This window comes from Tinamus guttatus, unplaced genomic scaffold (genome assembly GCF_059628265.1).
Source record: "Tinamus guttatus ecotype Peru unplaced genomic scaffold, ASM5962826v1 Tinamus_guttatus_pri_ptg000497l, whole genome shotgun sequence".
NCBI lineage: Eukaryota > Metazoa > Chordata > Aves > Tinamiformes > Tinamidae > Tinamus > Tinamus guttatus.
In genome coordinates this window covers 2907708-2930636 of record NW_028289031.1, presented here as the reverse complement: position 1 = coordinate 2930636, position 22929 = coordinate 2907708, and the positions used below count along the sequence as shown (strand labels likewise).

General features: G+C 42.9%; 2 protein-coding genes across 2 annotated transcripts; one reads left to right on the top strand and one right to left on the bottom strand.

The window, feature by feature from the left end:
* Positions 1-1086: 1086 nt before the first annotated feature.
* Positions 1087-6696, bottom strand: GMNN (geminin DNA replication inhibitor). Its single transcript, XM_088533363.1, is given in 7 exon segments — positions 1087-1245; positions 2964-3074; positions 3149-3231; positions 3721-3856; positions 4233-4331; positions 6210-6273; positions 6676-6696. Coding segments are annotated over 6 exon segments (645 nt in total). The 5' UTR covers positions 6267-6273; positions 6676-6696.
* Positions 6697-16143: 9447 nt separating this feature from the next.
* Positions 16144-22346, top strand: CUNH6orf62 (chromosome unknown C6orf62 homolog). Its single transcript, XM_010216533.2, has 5 exons — positions 16144-17160; positions 18642-18818; positions 19373-19495; positions 20348-20482; positions 21059-22346. The coding sequence occupies exons 1-5, from the start codon at positions 17032-17034 to the stop codon at positions 21182-21184; spliced, it is 690 nt and encodes a 229-aa protein (XP_010214835.1). The 5' UTR covers positions 16144-17031; the 3' UTR covers positions 21185-22346.
* The last annotated feature ends 583 nt before the right edge of the window (positions 22347-22929 follow it).

The following is a 22929-nucleotide window of genomic DNA, read 5'->3' as shown; positions in this document are numbered from 1 at the left end:
GCTTATTGCTTGCCAAACACAGGAAAAAGGCTGAGCTGTTTTCATCACCACTTGCTCACTGCTTAACTTTGTTGTATTTGCAGTGCGATAACACTATTTTTCCCCTCCAAAGAAATACAGCAGTATTTTATTTCCCCTCACAAGTAAGGTTACTTTAGATAAAGCTCCCTCCCCTACTAAAAATCTTGTTGCACCAAGCTAAACATAAGGAGAAGGTCAAAGCAGCCTAATACTACACAGTCTCCCCAACACTTGATAAGACAGACTTTTTGATGCATTTAGTTTTCTAACCCATGCATCTCTTAAGTGACTATGCATACAGTAGATTCAATCAGTTTAGAAGCTCTATTTGTCTATCAGGGAATTCCTAAGGACTGAGATGTAGCCTATTAACTGCCACTAAAATTTAAGCACAACATTTTGTCAAGCTGGAGTCTTCCATATGTACATGTTCAAAGTTCAGTATTTCAGTAAAACTGAAACCAAGTGAAGTCACTGTTGAACAGTGTAGAGTGGCACATTTGAAGTGCTCCTCTTAGAAAAAAGATCAGAACATGTCCCCAGCCAAGCTGAATACAGACAAGAGGAAGAAAACCTGATGTGCAGCCTTGGGTAGCAAAATAGTCTGCAACAATGCTGTTTCTACAGACATCTAGAAATCTTGGGAGGTCAAGAGCACCCAGGCACTCACCAGTTAGTTGATGACTTCAATATACAGTAGATAACTATTTTTACATTCCAAGTTGTTTCTCATTCAAATAAGAGGCTAAGTGTTTTGGTAAAGATTTATTTATCAGTTTTCACGTATCATGTCAGACCAACTGACAAGATACTATTTACAACAGTTTGAAATACACAGTATTTGCATTTATACAAGCAACTAAGTGCAGCCTGTAATGTTTTCTAGGCAGTATCCAGTTACCCCCACTGCTACATAATTCCAGTTAAAACAAACATCTGTACTCCTCCCACAAGAGTTTCTGTATCTGAAAAACTTTAGTAGACTCTTTCAAGAGGAAGCCTGCAATTAAAAAAAAAATGCCACATGCACAAACCCATTTACTTCAGATTTTGCTTTAAACGAAGTTAAACCTTCCTCAAATCACACTATACTTGTGATGGCCCTTCTTCAGGAGAGTCATCTACAACATCCCCAAAGTTAAGTTCTTCATTTTCTTGTTCAAAATCCTCTAGAGCCAGAGTTTTCAGTGCCTCAAGATTGTCAGGTGCTTGCCCAGTTAGCCTCTGGAAAAATACAGAAGATAATGTGTACTTAATATTCTTTGTAGTTATTAGCTTCGGGAATGAGGGGGGGGAGGGTACTGCATATTAGATTAAGCAAAGATTAAGTTAACTTCATTTGGAGATGGTCAACTTCAGGGGGCAGGTCTGGGGGGAAAAGACTTCAAAATGTGAGGACAGTAAGTCTTGAAGACACTTGTAATCTGCAAATTAGAGGTGGAAACCTGAGATGAGAAAGCAACTGGCTTGTTAACCAGTCTTCAAGTGTTAGGAAGTTGTTCAGCAAAGCAGATGTCTTAGACAACCTAAAATATGGAGAACTGTTCCACAAGCCAAATCTTGTGGTATTACTATATGCTACAGCACTAAATCCTTTCTAAAAAGAGGCCAGTTCACTATTATAGCCAGCAATAATGAAGCCAAGTCAAGAAGAAATGCTAAACCAGGATACTGACCTGGCAATTTCTAGCACTAGATGATCAAACTGAAGTGCTAGGGGAATAAAGACAGAACTGGAGGAGTCTGCAGCTTATCTCACTTTAAGAACCATCACCACTCACTTCTTGAGCTAAAGCCTCACAAATGAGCAGCTTATAACACTTATAAGTGAGCTTAACTGTCCTACCTGTAGCCCCTAAACAGTTTCCAGTTACACTGGCTCTTTAAGCCCATAAGTCATTTAATTTCTGCCTTGAAGTTTATTGCTAACTGAACTGACAATGCCCTCTAAACACTTAACGAAACTAAATCAAGTATAGTAAATGAGTGAAGTTTTTCAAGACTGAGCCAAACGATTCCATCAAACTAACTTGATCAAATTAGTTACTTAACCATGCTGCTTGTGGTAATACCCCCACTTTGACTCTAATTAGCCAGTGGAGCTGGAAACAAAATAACTACCCAGGAACCTAGCTTCATCCTGAGAGCTTAAAACACCATAATTTTTTATTTATTTATTTATTTTTTAAAAAAAAGGCAAACATTTGCAGATTCCAGGGCTAACTACTCATTCATTACACCTTCAGTAGCTGCTGCAGACAACTTACTCCTGCTTTCACAGAAACAGGGAGAAGGCTACTTGTTCCCTACTGAGCAGCAGTGTAGTTACTTGCTATTTAGGAAGTTAAATTTTGAAGTTTGCAACTTAAAGTGCAAAATAAACAGGTATTACTTCCTAAAAGGGATCCCTAGTGGTATCAATCATAGCTTTTACCTAAGGAGACAGCATCTTTAATATCTTTGCTTAGGGTGTGCAAACATGCACCCTCCTGGACAGTATGAGGTAATTTGTGTTTACATACAACTATGTAAAGAACCCCTGTTTAAAGTAGGAATTCATCTACAACAACTAGGAATTCATCTACAACAACTGTTTGCCACATATGCTACACAAGAACTAGATGCTGCAAAATTAAAGCCTTCTGATTTTTCCAGTTACTAACTAGTCTTCTTTCTATATGTCTAAGAACACAGGAGTTAATAGTCTACCCCTAGAAGTTGGGGTCTTTCCCATTAACCTTTGGCTCTAGACACTTTATCTGGAAGAAACTCATTCTCCTCTACAAGAGCCTGTAAGACTCTTCTTAGAGGAACCCCACAAGAAAACAGCACATCTGTAGGAACTTACTATAAAGAGTTGTGTCAGAACAAAACAGAAGCTTTGATTAAAAAGCTTCCTTCTCACTCACTCTACCATGTTAGTTTGAAATTCCTTCAAATACCTCAATCACGCTGGTCATGTAACGCACATGCTCAGCTAGTGACAGTAGTTCTTCATTTTCTTCTTTTAGAGAGGCAATTTCACCATCTTTCTTTTCAATTTCTTTGTGCAACTAAGGTCAAAAAACAAAAGGTTAAAAAAAAGCCAATAGAAATTTCTTTACTATTCACATCTTTCACTAGCTACCTTCTCATTTTCTTGAAGCACTTCATACAGAGCCTTCCTTCTTTGTTCAGCCACTTCTTTCCAGTACTGAGATGAAGGACTTTCTGAAGAGAGAAGCTACAGTGAGACTATGCTAAGACAAAATTCTAACAGATTCAAAATACTTTGCTTGGGTAAAAGTGTTCCATGCCCTGTGTGAATAAGCACTCAGTACAGTGTGAGTTTTCAGCTATCTCTGGGAAAGCACCTGGAGACATGAGTCTACAGGACACCTCACACTGAATCTCCAAAAAGTTGGATCAAGCTTGCCAGCATGCACTGCAAGGTCACATTTGCAAGAGTCAGACTTAGCATCTACTTTACTGAGAACAAGTCTCATCATTAAGTCACTGTCACACTTATGGTAGCCAGTAGTTGAAAACTATTTCTAAATACTAGTTAACTTTTTATTATAGTAGAGTTGATTCTTGCTAGGCAAGACATAAAACACTAAACCTTTATTAAGCTGACAAAGCAAACATGCTTCAAGTTATACTTCCAACAAAAATATAGCATTTAAAGTGTAAGAAAATACTTCAGAAGCCACCACATACTTTTTGTCATGAGATCTGCTTGAATGACATCATCAGTATTTTCATTTTCTTGCTCATTGTCCATAGTAGCCTCAGTTTTGCACACCTTGGAAGTTGGCTTGCTATTCCAGAGTTTCCTTTTGATTGAAGACTTCTCCTGCATAAAATACAGGCATGTTAGACTTCAGAACAACACTTCAGATAGTTAAATGTGTATTGGGGAAATATACTGTGTCAATCTACAACTAAGTTAACCTGCATTAAGCCTCATTTCTTCACATTAGAAATGCTATTTCATGACAACCTCCTTGATACCCATCTATTTAATATCAGAAAGTTCTGAAATACTTCCCTGAATTATTCTGAAGCAACTGAAGTTAGCGTTGGTTAATATTAATCATATAAAAATGTAATATACTCAAGTTATGTCACAAGTCATAATATTTCAAACATGGCTTTCAGTGAAAAGTTCAAAAGCAGTTTGCTATGAGTAGAGATCATTATATATTTAGAGGTGATCTTCCATTTCATACCTCATTATGTCTGCCAACCAGGCAGCCCCCAGCTGAAGGCTGAATCATTTTGAGAGTCCGTCTTGGGGCAGTATTGCATATGGTATCTGAGAAGTACTTCTGAAAGGAAGAATATAGTATTAAACAGTTGTCCTTCTCTGCATAGACTGATACTTAGGGTGCTTGCCATGCTTTCATTATGTTAACATGTGGCTTGTCTTTAAGATGAAATGTCTATTTTAAGGCTTGACCAGACCACACAGAAAAAAGGAATGTGGTTATCTGTAGCACAGACCAATCTTAATTCATATGAAGGCTCAATCCCTACCCATCTTAACCTTTAGCCTTCTTAAGGGAGCTTGAAGAGGTCTTACAGTAGAATTATTTCAAGGCCAGCTACAATGCAAGGACACACAAACTTTAAGTCGTATTTGACAACGGCATTAGAGACAGAGGAAGCAACATTAGCCTTTCAATTGTAATTAAACATGGTAAAGCCATGCAGATCACTTTAGGCAGTACCCAGTTCTCATGAAATGCACACTACTTTTCAAGTTCTGATTATTAGTAATTAGATGTGTCGCTTTACTTCTCCATCAGAAGGGGTTTAAAGCTTCCGTGCTTGGATCCAGACCCACTATTGTTTTGTATAAACAGCATGTTTATCACTTTTCTTGTCATGCATAAATACTTATTTCCTGCATTAAAAGCTCTCTGATTGGACTAGTCATACTGCCACCATGGGATAGCAAACAGTGGCAGACAACCAAGCAAGAACTGCCAGAACACAATGCCACAGCAGCGTGAGAAAGTCACTGATTCACACCATACTCTGCAGGACAAAAGTTCACCTTTCCCACGGTAAAGTCTAAGTCTCTGCCACCAATTATCCTACTATTGAACTAAAGGACAAACACCAGTGACTGTGAGAACGAGAAAAAAAAAAAAAAAAAAAAAAAAAAAAAAAAAGTCAGACACTGCTTGCAGCTATTGAAGATCAGAGTTAAGTATATGCTGCCAAGAAATTATTGACCAATGCTCGAGTTAACCCCTTACACTTAAGCATTTTAATGTACAAAAAGCCTTTCTGAAAACTTTAAGAGATTACTGAATAGAGTAAAAAAAAAAAAAACACCACTACATATGTAAGTCACACTTATCTACAATTTTTCATTAATACTAATGACTATGATAGATCCCATTTTTATCCTTCAGAGTGGAGATACTAGATATCAGCCTCTTTACATCCCCATTAGGGCCTGCATCAAAAGGCTATAAAAACATCTTCTAAGAAAGAACAAGTTATTTATACACTTTCATAGCTTCTAATCCAGACATCCCTTGAACTAAATTACCTTAAGCATTTCTACCAGTTTCAGCGCAACAGAGTTGCATGAGGGTAGCTTTAGAAAGGAAATTGCCTACATAAATACATCAGTTAAAGGATGCTCAGAGCAACAAAGACTGGCTAGTACCCACGCTGCAGGCCCTGAGCATCCAGACAAGCCCAGTAACATCCAGGCTTAGTCTAGTAACTAGGCTAAGGGAATGCCAGCACCCAAATCACACAGAAAGGCAGTAAGCTACCTCAGGCTCAAGCTGAAGGGAGAGGAAGGAAGGGGAGAGAAAGGGGGGGGGGGGGGGAGGGGGAGAAGGAGGGGGCAGAAAAACACCCCACACAACACTTCTTGCCAGGCAATAGAAAAAGAATAGCTATAAGCTCATACACACTAAGAGCCAGAGACAGTGTTCCCAAGCCATACTGCATGCTGGAAGATTGCTCAAGCCAACAGCACATGGGCAGGTGGGAACACAGTACAACTGAGTGCTTTGTGTTGCCTTCAGGGGATATAAAGCAGCACATCCACTTCCCAAGGATTAGGGTGCACACTTCACAACAGAAAAGGCTATGTTCCAAGGACTTTTCATGTATTTCACCTATTTTATGAGCTTTAATCTATTCACCCTGTTATAGCTGCAAGAGGTTAGAGTTTCTACCTGTAGAGATCCTGATGATTTTTCTGCGAGAAGTTTCTTTTTCATTTTGGAATTCATAGGATCACTGCAAGACAAAAAGCAGATGTTAGAAGACGTCAGTGGCTCCCTGCCCCCACCATGGCTCCACCGCACGCCACCCAGCCCTGCCTGACATACCAGGACGCCAGGCCGCAAAGGCTGGCGCCCTATCCCACCATTCCTACGGCTAGGCCCCGGGCACGAGGCTCCCCGCCAAGCCGCGGGAGCCAGAGCGGCCGGGCAGAGCGGGTCCCTCCCCAATCGCGCTCCTCTCCCGCTCCCCAGCGCGGCCAAGGGGGAGGCGAGCCTAGAACCCGCCAAAACCCCAGCACCGGCTACAGGCGCGCGCAGCCGCCGGCGCCGCCGTCGCCATACCCCTTCGCCAAGAACCGGCCGGCCCGCCCACCCCCCGTCCGCGCGGAGCCCAACGGCCATAACGGCCGCTCACCGCCGCGTGCTCCCCCGCCGCATTCGAACGCGCGCGCCACGCACAGGGCGTCCTCCGGCGCGCGGCTATAAGCGCCCGCGCCGCCCGCCGCACGTGACCCGCCCGCCTGCGCGCGCCGCCGGCCGCAGCGGCGGGGGCGGGGCTCCCCGCTCGGCGAGCCAATCGCGGGCCTCCGCCGCCCTCCTCGCCCCGCCCCGCGCGCCCGTGGCGGGAGGCCGGGGCGGGGGGCGGGCCGGGCCGCGAGGGGAGCGGCGCTAACGGTCGCCCTCAGTGCCGGAATACGGGCTGGAACACGGGAAAGGCACCCGCCCCGAGCTCAGCATTTCACGTGCGATCCCAGTTATAAAGCTCCACTAAATATGTATCAGCTGTGCTGTGTCAAATTTGCCCGAAGCCACGTTACAAGCACGATACCATAAATACTACATTTTATTTATTATTTATGCTAGCAATACTGTCTGATGACTTCTGAGGAAATTTCTGCAGGGTTAAGGATGCACTCCTTGCAGTCAAGTCTCGCAGCAGGAAAGAGTGCTAGCCTAGAGCTGGCCATCAACCTTTCCCCCCCTCCTCCCCGAGGAAATACAATGTTCCTATTAGAAATCATGATAATTATGAAAAGGAGTATTAAATTTAACGTGCCACTCTGTCACGCTGACATTTGGAAGTAAATGCACTTAGAGGAATGTCTTAGAGGAACAACATGATGTGACAAGAGAAATAAAGGCAGAATATTTAAAATACAGAATTAAGAAATCTTTAAACGAAAGTGAGCAAATAAAGCAGGTCTCTCTTGTATAAACGTACTCAGTCTGCCGTTGACCCATGTAAATGCTTTATTATGCACAACATCCTTTGGCAAATAGTTGCAGGGCTCAGATACCTGTTGTCTGTAAAACACACCTCTATTTATTTATTTACTTATTCTTTTGAACCTGCCTCCTCACGATAGCCCCAGTCTTATAGAGGCAGGGGTAACAAGCAATTGCTGCCTGCTTTCTCCAGGCTGCTTGGCTTCATCCATTTCTATCATATTCCATTCCAGTCACCTCCTCCAGGGCTACCAGGTCACTCTTTACATGGGAACTTCCATCATTTGGCTATTCTCCAAACTACATCCACTCTGACCGACCTTTTTAGCAGCAGCTCAGCACCGACCTGACATTTCTGGGGGGAACAGGCTGTCTTAACTACAAGATCTAACTCCTCAATAATGGTCAAACTTGTCATTTGATATGTCAAATTATTTTTTTTCCATGTTTGTCCATTTGCATTTATCTGCATTGAATTTTACTGACTGTTGTATTGTCCAGTTAGTCGATTTCATAATGCTCTTCCAAACTTCCCAGTCATGTCTTCTCCCTACTACACTGAATAATTTACTTTCATCAGCAAACTGTCACCTCAATTAGCTTGATCCTCTCTCAAGAAAATAAAAATAAGCACAGAAGTATCTCAAATATTATGGTTCTATTATACAAAAAAGTTTTTTTTAAAAAAGTTAATTCTCACTGATTGCTGAATGAGGTTTTAGGTTTCCATATTCCAAAACACTAGTAGTTGTGCTACACTCTGATTAAGCATACGCATAAATCTTTGCACAATTAGATCTCCGATCAGAAACATCCTGGATGGGTAATTTATCTATATCAGTTATAGCGGTAATATATACATACTTTTTGTAGTACATATAGAAAGCATAAAATATGTTAGATAAAATAGGTGCATGCACAGCAATATGAGTAGTTCATATGACAGTGATATCATATCTGTAATACCTGTGATACCATATGTGTTGCTTTCAAGAGAAGCTAACTCAAAAGACCTTTCAAAAATTCAAATTTTAACTCATCCAAAGTTTTCAGGTGAATTTACTACTTGAAAGTGGAATAACTGCTTTTGAAAGGGCCGATAACTGCAATGGACTGAGGTAATGGGAGATGGGTCTGATGTGACAGAGCTGTGTTTGTTTTTCCTTTTAATCCCTTCCTTGCCAGTGACACATGCAGTCCGGAGGTGTATTTCAAAGGTGCCACTCCTTCACTTGATCCAGCCCAGGAACAGGTCCTGTAATGAACTGCTCAGAGCTTTTCTTCTGCTCCGTTTCTTCACTTCCAGGGATTTGTAAAGCATCTGCACCACATCGGAAAGAAGGCCGAGAGATTATTGTCAGAAGCCCTTCAGAGCCCAACTGTGGGAAACCAGTAGAATTATATATTAAAAAAAAAAAAAACCTCACAGAGAGGTTTCAGGTTTCATTGTTGCCATAATCCCATTTTTGGTGGTTGAGGGCTACATTTAAATAGAAGTTATGGTGCTTTTACATGCAAAAATCTGTCAATATCAATTTTAGCACAAAAATGCATATTTTCAGATTCACTTTGACATGCTGCATTTCAGCTTGCTTCCTTCATAAAAAAATAAAACTGTGTCATGAAAACTTAGGACTATTTGCATTTCCAGTGAGCCTGAGCAAACACACCGACATTTCCCACAGAGCTCGGCCAACTTGTCAGGTAGTTCGTGGCAGTGGAGTACGTGCACTTTCCGAGGGTTTTATCCTCTGTTGTCACTAGTAAATGGTATCAGTTTTTATAACAAGTGGCAACTGGAGAAAGCTTCTCGGAGGACTTCATCTACCTGGGAAGAGGTGGGAAGGCACTGTGCAGTTCCTAGTAACTCCTAGCATCCAGTCCTGCATGGATTGCTATGTGTAGGATCTTCCTGAGCTGCAACCAGTGATTTATCTAGCTCTGTGGTGCCCAAGGACTCATTTCTATTTCCACCTGCTGTGCATATCTAAAGATTTTAAATGCTTTCCTATTTATTAGTACTTAATGTAGGCAACTGCTGTAACCGCTTCAGACACAGAAAATTACTGTGGAGAGGCTCAGGGGCCTCAGCTCTGTCTTGTGCCTCTTAGAAATATCAATTTCCTCTCTTAGTCCTGCTCTGAGTGCAAGTCTTGCAAAAAGGTCCTGGGAGGACAGCCCCAAGGCTGGGTTTTTGATCTTCAAATCAATAAGCAGGAACTGCAGTTCCTCGCCCTCCTTAGCCCTTCTATCCAACAAAATGGCCATTTACTAGGGGATGAAAAGAAAACTGAGAAAGCCTGGCCTGCAATGAATTAATTGCTTGTCTTACATCTTGCTCAGCAGCTGTTTTCTAACAGACTTGGCTTGGTGTGTGGCATATTTGGGGCTTCAGGACACCAGCTCCAAAAACAAACTCACTCCTGCGGGCTGCACCAGGTGGCAGCGTGGCCTTGCTCTGCCCGGCGCTTCCCTTGCCTCCACATCCTCTTTCTGGGGCATTAACTTGTTGTACTGTGAATGTTTTCCTGCTGTATCATGTGTTTTGAATGAGAAGCTTATAGTTTGTCTCTTTTATTATTTTTTTTCCCAGGAAAATCATCCCAGAATCTAACTGTTCTAATAAAATGGCCCAGAGAAACGATTACACATGCAGCACAATCCAAGCACAACTGATAACGCAAGCAGGTCTACGATGGCCACTGCTATTTATCCCATCAACCGAAAGTTTGCAATTCTTCTCTGTGCACTTAGAAGAAAAGGTTTTCCTGTGAGTACAGGGGCCCTTAGTGCTCCAGAACAGAAACAAACAAAACAAAACAAAGCAAAACAAAACAAAAATCTCTCCCTCTGAATTATTTTAGTAAAGAATTACATTTCTCATTAAGATATCCCTTAAAACACTGTTATGTCCTATGTTTTTTCGTTGGAAAAAAACCCTTCTCTGTATCTGTAGCACTTTGAGATTAGAAAGGAAACAAACGAACAAACGATCAATTTTATATTTATTCTCACAAGCACCTGCTGAGCAAAAACAGGGAAAAAAATGCACTGGAACACGGCTACCTCTGGTTTGGGCACATTGGACTGACTGAATGAAGACCAGCGCATTTGCACGATGCTAGCTGAAGATGGCGACTCCGTGACAAAGAGGCACTGCGCGAAGTTTTAGAAAGTAGTTTAGAAATGCACCCAAAGTTTAGAAATGCACCCAAAGTTTTAGGGTGCATTTTGCATTTCTTATACAAAACTTTGAACATGGTGGCCAAGCTGTTTAAGAAATTGTCACCGCCAGATGTAGAAGCAGCTGACAGTGTCAGTGTTCCGAGAGGCTATCTTCTCAGCAAAGGTGCTGGAAATCTGTGGTTATTTCTGATATCTTAGCTGCACGTGCATTTAGCAGTCATTTCTGATAGCTGCACGTACCTTTAGCAGTCCTAAATAGCAGTAGGAAAGCACAAGTTGGCCAAGGGAAAAATGAAAACACACATAATCAAATGTATTCTAATATTTTATATATATGTATGTAACTAATTATTAAGCTGGAACAGACCCAGAAAGATAGTGGATGAACTTCAGCCAGTTTAGCATCAATACCCGACGTGGCCAAGAATTTTAGGGTGACAGCCTTGTTGCTAGAGAGCAGGACATCAGGAAGTGACGGACAAAGCTTAATGCTGCAGCAATAGCTGAGCAGTGGACGTCCACTTGTCGACAGTACCATGTAAGTAAGTTTTCCACATGAAAGGCTGCCATTTCCCTTCATAACAGCATTCCTCGGAAACTAATGTTTGCTCTTAAGGCAGAAAACAGTGAGTCATAGTACATATTCTGAAGGATATGAAAGGGTTTTAATTGCCACCTAATTTGTCCTGTTTGAATTTAGAAAGGGATTCTAATTTATTTTTGTCTTATGAATAAACATTTGGCACCAAATCAGTCATCATTCTGCTTTTGAAGCAAGTAGCTTCAGGGCTGCTACTAGCTCTAACACACACATGCAATACAGCATAGATGGGAAGCGCAACAGGAAGGGAGCAGGCGCCATCTCAACTATTCCTAATTATTGCTCTAACTTAAACAGCACTTTGTTACAATCTTCTGGAAAAATAAATCAAATTAGGAAGTTGGAAATTAAGATCTTAGGCAGAATATTTCAACCTTGCACACATGCTTAAGAGTAAACACTCAATTCTAAAAACTGGTGTTAGGCTCTGAAATCATGTTAATTTTGAAACAAATATTCAAGTTTTTTTCATATAAAGTTATCAATCCTTTTTAATTTACAAACAAAACCACAATTAGTTATGCAACTTAAATGTGAAAAAAAATACAGTGCCTAACTTCATTGGAAAACAGTAAGAAAACTATTAAATGGAGAACGGAAAACAGTAATAAAACTATTAAATGGAGAACAGAAAACACAGGATTTTCAGAGCAGAAAAGAAACAGATACAGAAGCACTGAGACTTGCAGTATTTCTCAAAACCACATTACTCAAACACTTCCCTACCTTCGCTTCAGTTATCACCCTTGCTTCCTGAGTGTCATCCCCTCCTGCAGAGATGGAAGTCCCTAGGGATGTGCATACTTTCCACTCCTGGAATCCTACAGGACTCCAGCTACATGCTAACATGCAGAGCCCTCATTTTGAATGTAAGGAGAAAAAAAAACCCACTATGTTTGAAAAGGAAGAGCGTTTGCTGGGCTTGGTGAGAGGGGCCTGTGCAGCTCGTGCCAGCACAAAGAGGGTCAGGGCACAGATCTGACGCGGGGCTTCAAAGAGCTGCGGACGCAGCGAGGAATTTTGCGCACAAAAGCTGGCAAAGGGCAGCACGGCAAACAAAACTGCTTTCACTGGAAAGAAAAAAAAAAGAAAAAAAGCTGGCGTCTAAATATAGATCTCGCTAAGGTCAGGCTCATACTGTAGCTAAAAGTTTGTGATGTGGAAATAGTGCTGACAGGCTAGAGCTAATATAACACCCCTGTTTGCAGAGCGTGCTTTTTACCTCCAAATACAGGGATATTTTCAATAGCCATTGACATTGGGAGAAAAATAAGCAGCCTTATAAAGTCTGTGAGCAGGTGAAAAAGCTCCACGTTTGCACCGCTGCGGTTCAAGTGTCCCGAGGAATGCCCGCAACGGGCAGGAAAGAGCATCCAAAGGGCTCGGCGAAGCTGGGGGACAGGGACAGCGACACGACAGCTCCCTAGGAATGGGACCGGCAGCAGCGTGCTCAAGGGGCATGTGCAAAGGGAAGACGAGCTGGAGGAGAGCGGTGAACGCGCGAGACAGGAGACTGCCAAGGAGCCAGCAGAGCCAAGTAGGAGCAGGGACAGCAAAAGAGACTTCCAGAGCTCACAAAATTTATTACCGGGTGCCCTTCACCATGCTCGGGAGGCTGACACACAGTCACAGGAGTGAGCGTGCCGGCACTTGCCTTCTGCTTGCAATTTTATTTTTAATACTATTCCTGTTCTAGTGAGTCACAGGCAGCCACAGAGGGAAGGTGGAAGAGCTGAATTCACCCCAGCGACCTACTTTTCACTGTAGCTGCCATATGTAACTGCAAAACCGTGAGTCATCGGTCCTCCTAGCGCCACCCCGCAGCGTGCAAACCCCGTGTCCCAGCGCTGCGCAAGCACCTTCGCTCTGCAGAAACGTCCACGGAGCAGCTTTCCATTGCATGCCTCGGGAGTCCGAGGGGCTCAGATTGCACCAAAAATGACTCTTCTTCCCGCTCTCCTCGGTTCTCCCGGCTTCAAGGACACACCTACCAAGTAAACTTGCTTCTTTTTTACTGCAGAGAAGGCATATGGTGTAAGGTATAAACCTTTCCCTTCAGTACAGACATGAAAATACACTCTTTTCTCCAAGGTTTACATTTGTAAATGTGGAACAGCAATTAATTGTAATTAAGAAAAAAAAATCTACTTAGGAAGTAATATAAACACCATGGAAGAACACATTTATGCATGGCCTGTGAGTGTAGCAATTTCTGTAAGCAAGACTAGTGTTTCAGATGGGTCCTGGAGTTTTTTTAAATCTTTAATAGTTTGCTTCAAATATAAATGCTGGACTGATACAAAATCCAGGGAGTAAAATTAGAAATGAGTCCTTACAAGTCTTAAAATCCAGATTTGCCAATCCCACTATGGCATATATAGTTATTGTAAAGAAACAAGGTAATTTTTTCCTTTTTCTATGGCAGGGTTCTTACCCTGCCATAGGAAGCATGGAATTTTGGAAAAAAATGCAATTTGTAATTGATGCAAGAAAACTTAAAAAAAAAAAAAGAACTGAAACAAATGAATTTATTGTGCCTGGCTCTAAAATGAGACATGACATTACTGGTATTTTCCACACGTCTATTGTCTTTGTCCTTTTAGAGTTTTCAGGGCAAGGATGGTTTTCCTCTGCATCTCGATAGCACCTATGCAACGTCTGCACCAGAATTAACACGGTCAAGGTACAGCCTTGGCTCCCTGTGAGGCAGAAAGCCAAGATCTTACGCTCTAAGGACGGTATGTCCATCTCGCCCTATGACTAGCTTAAGAAGGGCAAAAGCCCCAGAAGCCTCGAGAATGTGCACGGCAGGATTAAAAAGTTGAATTGTTCAGAAGAAACACAGAGGGAAAAAAAAAAAAAGCCCTGAAGCGAAGCCCCTGAAAGACTTAAGCTTGCTTAGCTACTGAGAGATGGCCGGGATCTATAACGCTTTAACTCAAGTCCTTGTGTCACAGAACACGTTTTCTGGCAGCAGGGCTCCACACACTCCCCACATGCCCTTGCCCTCCGTGAAAACTTGGGTTTGGGCGGCTAACACGCACAAAGCTCCGCAGGCCTCACCGAGGCTTGCGGGGGGTGGGGGATGCCGGCGGGGGCAGGCGGTTGGGAGCGGTTGTGGCGGTTGGGGGGCGGTTGTGGCGGTTGGGGGGCGGTTGTGGCGGTTGGGGGCGGGGCGCGCCCCCTGTCTCCGGGCAGAGCTGGCGCGCGGGAAGCGCCGAGGGGAAAGGCCGATACCAAGTCGGGAACGGGGGGGCCGGGAGGTGCCTCTCTTCCTCCCGCTTCGCTTTCGCTCCCTGCCCCCCTTCTGCGCGCCCCGTTGGGCAACTCCCGTCGGGTCCCTCCCGTGGGGGCGGGGGCCCCCTCGGGCTCACGTGGGCCGCGAGGGCCGTCACACCGGGAGCGGGGGGGGCGGAGGGGGGGCCAGCCGCGTGACCGGGGTTATCGGTGCCGCGCTCTCGCCCCGCTGCGCTGCCGCAGTCGCGCTCGCCTCACCGCCCCGGCCAGAAAGGAGCGGTCGGGAACACTGAAGCTACCTCTGAGTCTTTCTGCCCGGAGCACGACACGTCTGCCCCCCGCGGGCTGGGGCGCGTGGCGCGCGCCGGCCGGGCGCGCCTGCGCAGTGCGGGCCGGGCGGTGCCTGTGTGACTCAGGCGCTGCCATTTTGAGTGGTCGCTGCCGGCCGCGCCGCCCCTCGTGCGCCCGCTCCTCTGCCCCGCGCCGAGACGCAGCCACGCACCGAGGCGCCGCCGCCCGCTCCCGCCGTCGCCCGCGAGGACGCCCCGGCACCGCCTGGGTGGCGAGAGCCTCTCCAGCCGCCTCCCGGCCGCGCCCGCCCGCCCTCCGCCGCCGCGGGAGCTCTATGCCCGCCGCCCTCCGTAGGAGCCAGTAGCGCAGGGACCCGCCGCCGTCTCCTCCTCCCTCCGCTGCTGCCGCCGTCGCCTCTTCCTCCTTCTCCTCTTCCTCTTTCCGCCACCATTTCCCCGCTCCCCGGCACCGGGGCGCTGAGCTAGACTATGGGGACGAGGCTGGGGCTGAGCAGCGGCAGAGCGGGCGGCCCGGTCACCGTGAGCACTGCAGCAGGGATGGGGGGGCTCCGCGGCTTCGTGGCGTTATCTTGACATGGCTCCTCTCCGTGCTGCTAGCAGCGCCGCCGCCTCCACTGCTCCTCCTGCGCCCGCCGGCTGCGGGTAGCGAGCGAGCCACGGTCTCGGTCTCTTGTCTGAGCCTCTCGGCCTCTTGCTTAAGTCGGGGGGAAATTTGGGAGGGGTTCCGTTTTGCTTTTTTGTTTGTTTTTGTTTTCCTTTTTTTTTTTTCCTCGCGAGAGGAGGAGTATCTTTTCCCTTTTTTAAATCTGGTCTGGCGAATTTGCTAACAACTTTAAATCCCGACTAATCAAAACGTGGGAGGGAGAAAAATGTCTGGAGAGCGGAAAAAAATAACCTGATAATTGGGGATGTGCTTTCGGGGGGGAGGGTGTTTGGAGGTTTAAAATTGCAACTTAGGTTTGCAGTTTTAAAAAAAAAAAAAGTTTGCAATTTTTTTTACACCGAAAAAAAAATTCACGGCGCTGTTTCGCAAGAAAAGCGGAAGCGAAACTCCCCATGTTTTCCAAGCCGTGACCATGAAGTGAGAGGGTCGCCGCGCTGCTGGGGGTGTCCCGCTGCCTTGGGCACAGGCCGCCCGGTGCCGCCGCTGCCGCCTCGCCCGGAGAGAGGCCCGAGGAGAAGCGAGGAGAGGGGGCGGCCATGCGCGGCCTCGGCTAAGGCGCCCTCCGCGCTCGCTGTGCGGCGCCGCGGCAGCAGCGGGGAGACGAGGATCCCCGCGGGAGCAGCAGCCCCGGGAGCGCGCTGGGGGATGTAGGGCCCTCCCGCCGCCCAGGAGGCCGCGTTTGAGGCGTTGATTCGGGTTCTGAGCTCTCGGTGGGATAATACTGTCCCTTTAACCCCTGCCCACCCCTCACCCCGGCCATCATGATCCCTCTTCTCTTAGGCAGCCGTAGCCTCAGGGCAGTGATGCGCCTCGGGATGAGCAGGATGAAGCTAGAAATGAGTCCGCTGTGCTTCCTCTTTGCTCCCCTGCAAACCAGCACTGTGTTGTCTGTAGTTGATTTTGTTGTTGTTGGCAGAGAAATCTCATACCTCCTGGGATGTGCACTCCTCCTTTGCACTCTTTTCTCTGCTCTCCACCAAGGGTAATAATTTTGAAGAGAAAAAAAGAGGGGCAACATAGCAATAGCGGAAATCTGAGGATAATAATCAGTAGAGTCATGAATCTGGCTGGGGTTAAAGGCAATTTGTAATTTCAGCTTTTTTTTTTTCTCTTTTTTTTTTTCTTGTAAGCAGAGCAAAAGTAACCCCCCCCCCCATGGATTGGGATTGTGCCAGTTGCTTTTTATTGTTCACATAAATTGTTATATATTTTTTTTCATTCTCTCCCACTTATTCCTGCAGCTAAACTGTTCACTCAAATGTGTTTTCTTCAAAATTCTTGATTTTTTTTTTCTTGGTTTATTGTAAAACCTGTTCTTGTCCAACCATGGTTGGTCAGCTGCTTATTTTGTTTCTTGACCCCTCTAATACGACGTTCTCCTAAATTATTGCCCAAGGTGCGTTTTTGGGTTACAGTCGCGTTTTATCTGTTCAATCGTATTAGCAGGAATAAAATGACTTGTTTCTGTTGTACTTGAGTCTTACGAAAAGATGCCCATAGTTTAGTGACAGTTTCCAAAGGCTTTAGTACCACCTCTGTTACAAAATGGGGGACCCCAACTCCCGGAAGAAACAAGCTCTGAACAGACTTCGTGCTCAGCTTAGAAAGAAAAAAGAATCTTTAGCTGACCAGTTTGAATTCAAGATGTACATTGCCTTTGTGTTCAAGGACAAGGTAACTTGCTTTTCATGGTTCTCTTTCACTGTCTTGTCCATGGCAATGCAAGTTGTGTTGATTGTGCTGTGCAAAGTCTTGCTGCCTCACTGCTTGTGATTTGTGCTTAGGAGATTTAATTGAAATGTTAACATTCTTTTACTGCCATAATATTCACTCAGTTTACATATTCATGGTCATTTTGGCTTTCCTTTTTTTGAGTATTGGTAGCTTTGTAACAGAGGGACATAATGCCTCAATTAAAAGGTTAGTTGCTAACTTCTGTGTTGAATAAGTATTTAAATTAATGTTACACTTCACTAAGCCAGATCAGGGCCTCAGTTTCCTAATTGTGGGTTTTGAAACAGTTAAGCTGAGAAAGGAGAACTGCCTGTGGAGATTGCTGAAGTTGCTGCGTTTATCTGGTTAAAGCAGAAGGGAAATGGAGGCAGTTGAAGGGAGGAGTCACTAAACACCATATTGAAATGGCCCAAGCATGTGGGCATATATCAAGCTGCCACTGCCATTTGTGGGTGGAGGAGATAAGAGGAAGTCTTAATTTACTTGTATGTGTTAAGTAAGTAGCACTGGCCACTAGGTATTTGGGCCAAAGTGGGGAGCCTGTTTGTTTTTCCTGAATCTAGCTTAAAATTCCAAGCCACTCTTCTCTACAGGAAGAGATGAAAAGTTGATGTAAACAAGTGCTGAACAGGCCAGTGAGTGAAGACAAAAGCCAACAGAATATGTACTGAAGTATGCAAAATGCATGTAAATGAGCTCTGGAATAGTTTAAGCCACATGAATGTGCAGCTTTTGCATTTTGGGTGTAATTGTTACATGTTATATGATGAAGAGTATATGTTCTTTTAGTGTTTTTTATATGTAACTAAAAGTTTCCTTATGTTCTTAAATTTAGTTTGGTCGAATCGGCTCTAGTGCTGACAGAGCAGGACCCAGTGGGGCATAATAGTCTCTAATTACTCTCTGATAAAGTGGTAGGGTGTTGGGTTAAATTAACTTGTCTTCATAGCACAGTTCTTTTGTCCTGTCTTGTGCTCAGTGACCTCATGAGTAACAAAACAAATACTACTGCTTTAAAAGAAACATGAAAGTTTAGGCAGTGATAAGAGCTAGATCTTTCTTATTTGGTGTGGATGTTAATATGTTTGCATCCACATCTTAATGGTTTTAGTGGCAGCATTCCCACTCTGATTGCTTTTTTAGAAATACATTGTCAATATCTATTTTAAACACTTCAAAATTGGCTTGTATCTTAAGTGAACTGTGAGGATATCTTATCCAGTGCCTCTTTGCTTAAATCAGGAGCTAAGTCCAGCCAAGCTAGATCAATAAATATTTTTGTTATAAGTCCTAACTTAAATACTGTACACTTTATACATGGATGCTAACAGAAATTCAGAAATGCTGGAATAAATTGCAGGCAGTTGCCTCGAAAGGATTGTAATCCTAATGTAACTCCATTGTTTGTTTGCTTTCTTTAGAAGAAAAAGTCAGCGCTTTTTGAAGTGTCTGAAGTGATACCAGTCATGACCAATAATTATGAAGAAAATATCCTGAAAGGTGTGCGAGATTCCAGCTATTCTTTGGAAAGTTCCTTAGAACTTCTGCAGAAGGATGTAGTACAGCTTCATGCACCCCGCTACCAGTCTATGCGCAGGGTAAAGTTATTCTTGACGCTTGCTAAATTCTTTTTTCGTTGGTTTGGTTTTAAACATGTGCTTTTTCTTATAAATCTTAGCTAATCCTTACTTTCTGTTTTCTCAGTTCCTCTCTTTCATTAGAAATGCGAGAGTATGTGTTTGAGGTATAGTTGGGAGGATCATGTAGTGTATCTGTTTGGAAATGGTTTAATTTACCTCTAATCTATTTCATTAGGATGTCTTGGGAATTATATGATGCTGTCTGTGTGTCTCAAAATGCCTGTGTTAATTCCTGTTATGACACTTATATCACACAAGGGTTGTTAAATTGTATTGTTAGAAGGTAAATGAACTTTGCAAAGAATGATACTTCTGTCTAAAAGGTGAGTACTGTTGTTAAAATTCAAAAGAAAGCAAGAAAGACTTCAGCTGTGCTAGAAGGAATAAAAATGGACCATTATATAGACACAGAAGCGGTAGTAAATACCATTTTTGGATTATATACCTGTATGCATCATTTGCTTATCTGTGCCTGGAGGGACTTTAAGTGCAGAACTTAACTCTGTTTACAGGATGTAATCGGCTGTACCCAGGAGATGGACTTTATTCTTTGGCCTCGTAATGACATTGAGAAGATAGTCTGTCTCCTGTTTTCTCGGTGGAAGGGATCTGATGAACCCTTTAGGCCTGTTCAGGTATTTTTTTTCCTCATTTTCAATTAGTAATCTGTGTCTGGGGAGGAGGGAAGGGATGAACTCTCCTTAACCAAGAACTCGTGATTGCTGAGGCATAGGACTTCTGTGACCATTGGAAAGTGTGCTGACTGGCTTTATTGATAAGGCAGATAGGAACTCTGCTCCTATCACTGTGCACTCTGATACTAGTGATGGCAGAACTGAATTGAGTGAAAGTGACATTTGGAAATGACATTTTAATTTGGTAATATATACCTTTTATATGCATATGTGCAAATACCTATAATGTTAGTAATTGAAGTTGATTACACAGCTGTTTTCAGTACAATCAGATCTTTGGCTAAACATGATAATGTCCTAAAGGTTCTGCCAACATCTCAAATTGTTTTCTTTATTAAATGGAAAAAGATGGAATTTTTTATTACAATTTTTGCGTGGGGGGGGGAAGTTTCAAACATAATGCTTTAGCAGCTTCATCTGTGTGCATTCAGATTTTTGAGCAACATAATATGCATTGTTTTCTGCATTGATTCTGCATTAATAGTAATTAATTGGAAGAAATATGGTTGGGCAAAGATGTTCTGTTGGGACAAGCTCAATCTGTTTTCGTTTAGTCCGTTAAAGTCACACCTTCGATTTGTTAATGTGTCATTGCTGTGATCAGTGTCACTGTAGAGGAATCCTGTAAGTTGTTTGTGCAAATGCATAGTTTTTCACTGCTATCCCCAGTTCGTTTGTCAGGTATGAGAAGAGAAACAAAAGTGCTTGTAAAGCTCCAGATAAAAGGAGAAAAATTGGTTACATATGAGTCTTAGACTAATATACCCGCTTTTCTTCCTCTATTCGATGCAGGCCAAGTTTGAATTTCATCATGGTGACTATGAAAAACAGTTTCTGCATGTTCTGAGCCGAAAGGACAAGACTGGAATTGTCGTCAACAACCCTAACCAGTCAGTGTTTCTCTTCATTGACAGACAGCACTTGCAGGTAAGCTTACTCTGTCTTTCTTATTACCCTCAGTGCAAGTTATTTTTCAAGTATTTTAATCATAAAATGATCTTTCTTAGGAACATTGGTGACTTATTGCAAAGTATTTAAGTAGAAAAATTGATAAAGCATTCATACTTGCATTTTAGTAGTTTCAGAGGAAACATGCTATAAATAGGATTCAAACATGCAAGGAACAGCTGTGGGCCACAGATGTGTTGCCATGTAGAATCAGTTTATGTTTTTGTATTAAAAATTAAGTATCTTTTAAAACAGTTTTAAGCATTTTGGAAAAAAAAATCCAAAGCTTGGCTTATTTTTTGCAGTCTTACAGAGGGGTAAGAATTAACAGCAAAATGATTAGAAGAAAAGAATTTAGTCATTAAATATTGCAGACTTATCCTGAGTTCAGGTTACTTGTACATTTGAAAGAAGGGCTTTCAGAAGTGTGTTCTCCCCTCTGCTACCCCCACTGCAGCAAAGCTGGCAATGGTCTGCTGGCCCTACAGCTCTGCCTCTTGGGCTCATGTCAATTTTCATGTTTAACAGCTTTTTCTTTTTTTTCTTCCCCTTTAGACTCCAAAAAACAAAGCTACAATCTTCAAGTTATGCAGCATCTGCCTGTACCTGCCACAGGAGCAGCTCACTCACTGGACGGTTGGTACCGTAGAGGATCACCTCCGTCCTTACCTGCCAGAGTAAGGTGCTGGCCAGCAAAATGGGGAAGATCACAGAATGCAGCAGTGAATTTTCACTTTCCTCACCACTTTATTCTTTCAGAGTTTAGAAGAAAATGGACTCATGTTCAGAACACTATACATTGTGAAACTTGATCATCCTGGATTCTTTTTTTGATCATTTGTGTCTCAGAACTTTAAATTTTTTTTTGTTTTCTGCATGGACCTTGTGAAAGAGAGGGTGCTCTGCACACTTCTGCACAGCATCAGCGTCTTGCTAAAATGTGAAATGAAGGGACTGTACACTGAAACAAATGTATTGGAAAGCACAAGGTGATCATTTGTGGTGGTGTTCCCATTTGTGCTGGTCATGCGCCCTAACATCTATAATGTTAACCATCAGTATTTGGAGGGTGAGAAGTGAATGTAACGGGTATAAAGGCCTTATAGCTTTGCTGTTAATGATTGTATCAAAGAGCACTATCAGATTCATTTTAATGAACAGAAGAGTGGCTATTAAAATAGGAAGTAAATGTGGGAAAGAAATCTTTAAGGAAAGCATCTCATTTAATGTGTAGGCATTTTTTGCCTTTTTTTTTTTTATTTTGCTGGGCCATGTTTTGAGTTTACTGGCACTTTTGGTTTTGGATCTCTTTCCCCAAGTTGCTGTATAACTGTATGGTAGTATTCTTTTGAGTCGGATACACTTATACAGGTGAGGCAGACCTGGAGTCTGAAGTCGCTAAAGCAGCTAAAGATAAAAGTAAAATATTAGCTGCAGAAACTGTGTTGGTAGAGGATTATTTTTTCTTGAGAGTTGCGACTTGTGAACTTGCAGGTGAACTGTTCAGGAAATACTGGTTTCTAAAACATTTCTTAAGAAAAACCCGTTGAGGTTTTTTCTTTTGGAATAGACATTATTAAACAATGTAAAATAGTGTTTGGAGTGTCAAAAGTTGGTTCTGAGAGAACACTTTTAAGATTGTGCAATGATAAAAGGAAGACTACTGTATAGTTTTGATGACAAAGAAGGCTTTGCTTAAGGGTTGAGTACTTTACTGGAGTAAAACTGTATAAGCCTGCTTCCTTTGGATAAAACTAGTGCTTACCTGTTTAAAACTTGTATTTAGCTTTTGTTTGGAATTGGAAAAAAAAATTGGAACTTAAATAAATTAGGTGAAAGATGAGTGGGTTTATGTATGGAAATCCTGTGAATTGAGTTTTGCTAATACGTTATCTTGACAGTGTTAACCCATTACAAGCTGCTGAAATGAAATCACTGTTAGAGGCAAGGTCATGCCCCTGCTTTGTGAGTATGGGCAAAAATCCAGTTCAGTCACAGCATCCTATAGATTAAACTGGATCACCCTAGAAAAACATTACCTGGGACCTGCAAAGTACATTAATGCATGCCTCAGTTTACCAAAAAAAAAAAAAAAAAAAAGCTACTCTTATTTGATATTTTAGGACAATGCTTTGAAAATGCTATTGTATAGAATTCTTCATGTAATGGCCTTCTAGAAGATTGGAAAATCACCATTCCTGATAATAGTGCTTAAAAGATCAATTTCCCAACTTAGAACGGTTCTCCTTCTTAATGGCCTGTAAGAAATTATAACATGTGAGTATGTGATTTGCAATAGGTTTTGTGCAATCTTGAACATTCAAGTTTCATTAGTTTGAATTTTGCTTCCTAAGTGAAAATCTGCTGCTGAAATTTTTGTTTTGGTCATTATAGCAGTGAGAGCTTGGCAGTGGTTACCTTGGTTA

Coding starts and splice junctions, on each gene's coding strand:
- CUNH6orf62 (XM_010216533.2), top strand. CDS start 17,032: ATGGGGGACCCCAACTCCCGGAAGAAACAAGCTCTGAACAGACTTCGT. Junction 17,161..18,641: donor CCTTTGTGTTCAAGGACAAG/GTAACTTGCTTT, acceptor TGCTTTCTTTAG/AAGAAAAAGTCAGCGCTTTT. Junction 18,819..19,372: donor GCTACCAGTCTATGCGCAGG/GTAAAGTTATTC, acceptor CTCTGTTTACAG/GATGTAATCGGCTGTACCCA.